Here is a 7,510-nt window from a genome sequence, read left to right as displayed (position 1 = left end):
GCTGCAGAATCTTCTCAAACTCTGGTACCCAGTGTGAGTGACATTGATGGCATTGCCAGGGGACCTCACTGGCAGTGGCAGCAGCAGCAGAAGCAGCAGAAGCAGGACCTGGGGCACATTGATCCAGCCCTAGAATGACTATGTATTTCTTAGGCTTAACATAAATCATGACTAACCTCCCGGGAGTGAAGCAACTTTTTACAAACCAGAGGTGCCTGCAGATGCTTGAGGCTGTTGACTTGTTCAGTACACTAGAGCCTGAGAAGCACTTTAGAGTGACAGAACTGACCTTGGACCCCGTCAAAGTGGGCAAGGGACATAATAATGAGTCAATGGGGCCAACACAAAGCTATGCGGTGTTCTCAAGCTACAGAGACTTCAAATATCATTCACAAAGATTTCTTCTCTTACCTGACAATTCAGGGTTTATTCCTCATTTTAATATTACATTCTCTTCTTATTTCTGCAAATTTCCCTTTTCTGGGAAGAAATTCTTGAGTTCTTTCATGGGTATCCCTCAGAGAGCCCAATTCATCACGTCTGCTGGATATTCTTATACTTAAACTGTGGCTTCACTGGCGAATCAGACGGTAAACAATCCACGTGCAATGCAGGGGGCCAGGGTTCAGTCCCTGAGTTGGGAAGACGCCCTGAAGGAGGGCATGGCAACCCACTACAGTATTCTTGCCTGGAGAATCCCATGGACAGAGAAATCTGGCAGGCTACAGTCCACAGGGTCACAAAGAGTCGGACACGACTGAACGACTAACACTTCTACTTTCTCTAAACTGGTCCTAGGAGAACAGAAAGTCCTCAGAGAATATGAATATTTGCAGTGTATGTTGGTTGAATTATAAACAGGAAAAGGTTTCGGTGGGATGTATTTTTTAATGAGAACACATTGTTATCCTGTGAGCATGTAGCATTCTTGCTTAACAGAAACACTTACAAGAACACATACACATTTATATCCAAACACCAAATGAAGATATCTTCAATGACCAATTTGCACCAGAAAGAAAATATATTATACAAAACAGGGGTTATATCCACAGTCATTAATTTTCATTTTCTACACAAAACAACAATAAATTAAATCACATTATATGCAGATAGTTCTACTTACATTAGAATAATAAACTGTATGTAGTTGTCAGCCTTTTACTTTCATTTTTCTACCAGACTCATGGTAAGTGTATAATGTTTGGTAGTCCAATATGTAAATTACTGATGAATAATATGGCCCAGAAGACAAGGGCTGCAGAAGCAACTGCCCACAATGTCTGTTCTGTGTCCTCTTGGATTCAATTTTTCACCATGCACAGGGAACAATGCTCAGATTCCCAGGATCCAGCAGAAAGATCTGCAAACTCACAGCATCTCCAGGGCAGTAAGGGTACCTCATTGCTATCTTGTAAGACACACCACACTACACGCTTTAAGATCTTGACATTGAATAACAAATAGGACATCCTGTCTCAAAATCCAAATGTGCCTGTTTCTCAACCTTCTCTGCCCTGGTATTCTGTGCTATGACAGCTTTGTTATCCCAGCAAATAAAAAACACTTCGGTAGCCTATGTTGTGACTTACACTGGTGAATGGGCCCTTTATTCATTGCACATAGAAATTTAGGTCTTTAAACATGTGACTCAAAGCAATGCAGCACTTTTTGCTAACTCTTAATTCTGCTTGTTCAAATATGTCCCCTGGGAATCACCGCCTGGTACATCAAAGAGCTATTATAACATATGGATTTTTACTTCTGAGCCTTGGCTCCCATTGAAACCCTTTTACTGTGTTTGAAGTAGCTTAAAATATGAACATTAACAGCATCAGCTGGTTTAAAATTGCTTTGCCTTTGGTATGAATGAACATTAGTGGTTAATGAGAAATCTGAACAAACTCCAATCCGGCACCTCTTGAAAGTCATTTTAATCCTAGAGTCTAGCTAGGGGGGCACGCCTGCAAGAGACATTTGCGAGAGCTCCACGCTGAAAACTGAAGCCAGTTTTGTTGGAGTATATGCACATCAGAGGCTTGAACTGCCCCAGGAGCACGTGGTCAAGTTACGTAAGGGTTCTGATCGAAAGTCAGCCACATTCTTGTAGCCAGCACATACATGTCTTCTTTCTGCCTTTTGAGGAAGTATGGAGGTCCTACTCACAGGCTGCTACTTGCATGGCATGAAGCTGCTGCATCTTTGGAGCCATGATGGACAGTGAATGGGGGAGGGGAGAGAGGTGGAAAATATGGGGGCAGCTGGCAACACTACCCTCTTCCATTTCTTTTAGAAGAGCTTGATCCTGACTCTTCTCGTGGGAGAGGAGCTGAAATATAGGTGGTTCTAAAAGTGGATCTATAGGTGATTTTGAATTATAGGTGGTTCTAAAGATGCACTGGAAAAGAAACAGTTTCCTCTGAACAGCACCATCTTACTCTATGTTTTCACACTGCTCCCAAAACATATTCCATGTTATTAGTTTCCTGTTTTTTCACTAAGGAGGAAATTCAGCCTACCTTCAGCTTTCTCATGAAGCACTGAACCACAGGGCATAACTAAACAAAACCCATGAAAGGGACTTGATTTTAGTTGGTGTTTGGTTTTATGACTGCATCCACTCAGGATCTGAATGCTTTGTGTCCCAAAAAGTATAGGTATGTATTCCTTTCATTTACAGGCACTCCCCGAATACCAGTGGCATAATATTCTATTTGGTCTCCCAAAGAGACTTTCACAAAAAGATACTTTATGCTCACTGACAAGAAGGTGGTAAAGCCACTGGACCTACTCTGAATTCCTGTCTCTATCTGTTTAAGGTCTATACAATGGCCTTAATTCCATGGTCAAGGACAAATATCACATTCCCAAAATCAGCAGCAACCAAAAGGGAAGTGGTCAGTTATAGGCGCAAAAGGCACAGGAGCTTTGAATTAGTGAGCGATCCCAGGATTCTGTGAGTAGGGAGACGTGACTAACATTCCAAGTCTTTGAATTTAAGGAAGGGGAGAAAAGAAGGAATCAACTTTCCATATGTTTCTCCCCTCCCTGAAGAGTCAAGAACCATTTTAAAGCCTGCAGAACTATGTCTGTAGTTCAGGAAAGCACAAGCTGATGGTTCTTCTGAGAAATGAGTGTGTACATGGATTTCCTTGGGGAAACTGTGGGGGCAGATACACACTCTATACATGAAGTTCTTCCTGGATAGAAGTGATCATTTAGAGGAAGCTTTTATTTCTGAGTCGAGCAAAGAAAAAATTCTAAAATGATGATGATGACCTTAAAAACCTAGACTTATTTCCAATACCACGAGTCAATACACTAAAAGTATATACTCATTTTTACCTGTATCTATGTCAACTTATGTTAGACCAGATGAGAAAATACTGATAAAGTATCCCCTTTTGGAATTTGAACACCCTGGATTTCAGGGTAATAATTTATAAAATGATTCAACAACTAAAGTCTTGTTTATCTTACTATATGATATGTGGCTACTGGCAAAATATGAATGACTAGTTGTCAAAGATGTTAGCAGTTAGAAAATTAAATCCTGAGTTATAAATCTCCAGAAGTCTTAAACTAGGGTAACCTTGAGCAAATACCTACACCTTTAGCAGAGGTTTTCCAACTCTTCAAAACTTAATAGGGTTTTATAACTTATATGACAATTTCATGGAAGAAAGGATAGACGACAGATGTGTAAATAAGCAATCAACCTCAAGAACTGTAGAATTGCTTTAAGATTGGAAGAGAATGGCATCCACATATCATAAATCTCATGATTGGCTCTACCATTTTTAAAAGACTAAATTATCCTTTAAAACTTTTAAGATTTTATGTGGGAATCATAATATTAAGTTTACTACTATTCTTCTATCTGAAATAGAAATAAAAGATATCTGCTTTAAAAATACTAGAGTTGTTATATTCTAGTTGAATATATTCTATATTCAAATATCTTTTGATATTGATCTCTAATATAATTCCACAGTAAAAGAGAACATATTCTGCATGATTTCAATATCTCTAGACCATCAAATTTTTGCACCTGGTCTCATGTCCCTGGCTGTGTTCCAATGTCTCCTAGTACATAGTCTATGGGAACTTGAATAGAATTTGCATCCTACTGTTGTGTGAAAATTGTATAAATCCTAATTATGTATAATTGGTTCATAGTGCTTTTCAGGTCTACTATATCTGCCTACTTCTCTGTATATTCATTCTATTAATTTTTGAGAATGTATATTGAAACTCCAACTAAAAATCTTAATTTATCTACTTAAAAAATAATTGCAATATATAGTGGAACTACATGTAACTTTGTTCTGTATTTTCCAAGTCACCTATAAATGTGTTATCATGCTTTCATAATTTAAAAAATAAAAAAAAATTAGAGTTAATCACCCCCTATAAAAATTCTAGAAAGGTTAGAAATGTTTCCACCCAAAGACTGCAACCAGGTAGAGCATTTTTTTCCCTGTAATAAGTACATAGGCTAAAATTTAAATGGTTTTTTACAAACACAAGATAATAGAAAATGAGTACTTCTAAAATATATGGAAAATATCACTGAAAAATAAAAATAGAGAGAAATAAACTCTCAATTCACAAAAATAAGACAGATGCAACCCTTCCATTCTGTTCTCATGCTGAGCAGTCCTGAGAGGTTACACACTTTGCTTTCCTGGATTTCACTTCCCAAGCTCTCTTCCTATGTTAGAATTTCTGGAGCTGGCCTCTCTTGCCTTCTTTTTCCCTCCTGTTTTGATTTCAGCACTTTTTCCACTGCACTCAGCATGGAGAGCTACAACATAGCTCTTTCAGTTGATCAGAGTACATCCTTTTATCATGTTCTCCAGCTGCATGAATTCCATTTTTAAACAATAAAGGGGAAATGTGCCTTACACAAAAATAATCCATTCACTGTGACTAGCTGAAATAGAAGAGATGGACGCCCCGAGGGAAGAAAGCTCAAGCCAACTTCCAGGACACGCAGCTCTCACATGCCCCACCTCCACCTCCATTACCAGAGTAAACCACAACTTCCATCACTACCTAGGAATGGCTCCAATTTCTATGTCCCCTTATTTTCTTAAACTGTCCTATTTTCCTCCTGTTAGATGGTAACATTAAGACAATCTTTAACACTATTTTCCAGATGTTCAAAACATTATTGAGGAAAGACCTTCATGACATCATTATAAGATAGTACACTGATCTGGCAAATTCCCATTCTTCCCTCACTGTCTGTTTTCTCCACAAATTATACATAAAAGTGGCAACCTAAGCTTAAACCTATACACAGAGTACTACGTGCAAAGTTGAGATTCAGTAAATAATTATTCAACCTTGCCCAATTCCTGATATCCACACCCAACCCCTGTTACACAAGTTATTAGTGGATGACTGCAAAGTTCTGTGGAGTTTACTAAAAGGGAACATAGTAGCTGTTTAGAGTCCCTCTTTTAACCAAAATCATAATTGTCAATTTTGGTAAAATGTCATTTATTAAATTATCATTTCTATGTTTACTGCCAAGTTCTAACTCTCTATAAAGTTCTTCTTGAGAAAAAAAGGTTGCCTCCCTTTATAAAACCTGACTTAATTCTAATAAATTGCATCCTTGATCCTGATACTCGTCATTTGGCCAGAACTGGAAGGAGACTATCCCTAAAATAGCTTGCATTTAAAACAAGTAAATTGATGTTTTCCTGTAGAGTCTACAATCTGAATACACTTCTAGATCTCTGTAGTTAAAGCAGCAATTCGTATTGGGCTATGGCCACAGGGAAGAGGGAAACAGGGAGAAAAAAAGAGAGGCATCTTTCATCATTATTGGTTTGCTGTACACATTACCCATGTTTTTAAAATATAAGTGAAATTTAATCTTCAAAATGAAAAAATAGACACATTTTCTAATAGCAAAATATAAGATTAAAATACTTGAAAAATAAAATGTTAGTGTGAAATAGGGTTTTTTTATATTTTAAAAAAAATGAAATATTTTAATTTGCTTTTTCTGCATGAATCCTCTTATCTCATTCATAGTTACAACTTTTCAGAGTAGCTCTTACAAGACACTGAGAGAGGTGGGGGAAATTATTTTTCAAGATAAAGTCAGGACCTGAATGCATACATCACATAGAGCAGTCCTTGATCTCCGATCCCTCCACTAGCCCTCAAGAGAGGAATGATGCATTTCCAACCTTGAGGTTTTTCATTACATTTTCTTCTTCTTGGGGTTAAATTCTTTTCAATAATATCCTACATGTAAAAATGATTTTATTCTAGCTATAAAACATCTTACTTAAGTAAAACACATTTTATAACCTTGTGTAAATGCCCCCAAATGCCATCAAGATATGGAGACCTCAGACTTTCAGAACATAAATCTAATCATATGCCCTTGAAACAGTATCAACATTTAGCAGTGATGCTATATTCTTGTATTTGTTTGCCATGAGATGAGAGGCCAGCAGGCATATGGTGATTAATAATAGTTCCTGAGCTTCTAAAGAAATTTTATAACAAAATGACTAACTGCTTAAAAGAATGAGTTTTTCAAGAGCGCCCCTTCTGTTCCATTGATGTCTTTCATCCCATCTATCTCCTTAAAGAATCTCAAGCCAAAAGAACAGGCTTCCTCTTAAGCCACCGAAAAGTGGGATCTGATGGAATCTTCCCGTAACTCCCGATGTTTTCCAACGTTGCTTTCTTCTTGCTGGTTTCGCCTCTCAATGGTTATTCTGTATTTCTTCCTGGGTAGAGGGAAAGTGAATGTAGTAATAAAACCTCACTTGGCTACAAAATACTATGGTTTCTCTTACAAAGAATGCCCTCAAGGGACGTCTGGGTTTGGGTTGATAAATGAGAAGTGACAGAATATGAAGCCCTGGTCAGAGATTAAAGTGGGATGCCCCAAGGCGTACTGCCCTTATTCAAGGAGGAAAATTGGCCTGCTTCCCCAATACCACAGAACAAGCCTTTCTGTTCTTCCCTGGGTGCCTCGCGGGTTAAGTCCTGTCTGTTCTGCCACATTACTCCCCCCAGCTCCCAAGATATGCCCTAGATAAAGATCAGATGAAGTATACAGGAATGCAATTGTTCCCACAAAGAGTCATACATACCCAGAGTTACATTGCCATGCAGAAATGAAAAAATCATGGTCCAATGACTTAATAAGCCGCAAACTCAACCCCCAAAGATTACAAAGGAATGGACAGCCCTCAAGAGGTGAAACTATCAGTATCTTGAACACACATAAATATTACAAGTTTATAAGACTCAGGACTTAACCACAGTGGTCACGAAGCATATGGGCTCTCAAAGACTGAGCACAGACCTCCTGAGAGTGTGGACTGCTCAGAGTCACTTCCCTCTCTCCAAAAGATGAACTCACCACCTATTTCTGAATTGGAAGAAGCCTGAGACTGGGGAAATTGATTTCCCCTTTGTCCAGATTCTGTCTCCACTTATGCATGTGGTGGGTGGGAGGAATTCAGGTCAG

At 38.4% G+C, this 7,510-nt stretch overlaps 1 protein-coding gene across 2 annotated transcripts in view; it reads right to left on the bottom strand.

Annotated features, from left to right (window-relative positions):
• Positions 1-500: 500 nt before the first annotated feature.
• NPR3 (natriuretic peptide receptor 3) overlaps positions 501-7,510 on the bottom strand; it is a 74,495-nt gene continuing 67,485 nt past the window's right edge. For both annotated transcript variants that reach the window (XM_065905284.1, XM_065905285.1), the window contains exon 8: positions 501-6,761. In XM_065905284.1, coding sequence (XP_065761356.1) covers positions 6,650-6,761 — 112 coding nt within the window. In that variant the 3' untranslated portion in view covers positions 501-6,649. The remainder of the gene's footprint in view (positions 6,762-7,510) is intronic.

This window comes from Muntiacus reevesi, chromosome 14 (assembly GCF_963930625.1).
Source record: "Muntiacus reevesi chromosome 14, mMunRee1.1, whole genome shotgun sequence".
NCBI lineage: Eukaryota > Metazoa > Chordata > Mammalia > Artiodactyla > Cervidae > Muntiacus > Muntiacus reevesi.
The sequence above is the reverse complement of the archived record's forward strand: the minus strand, read 5'-3'. Positions and strand labels throughout refer to the sequence as shown.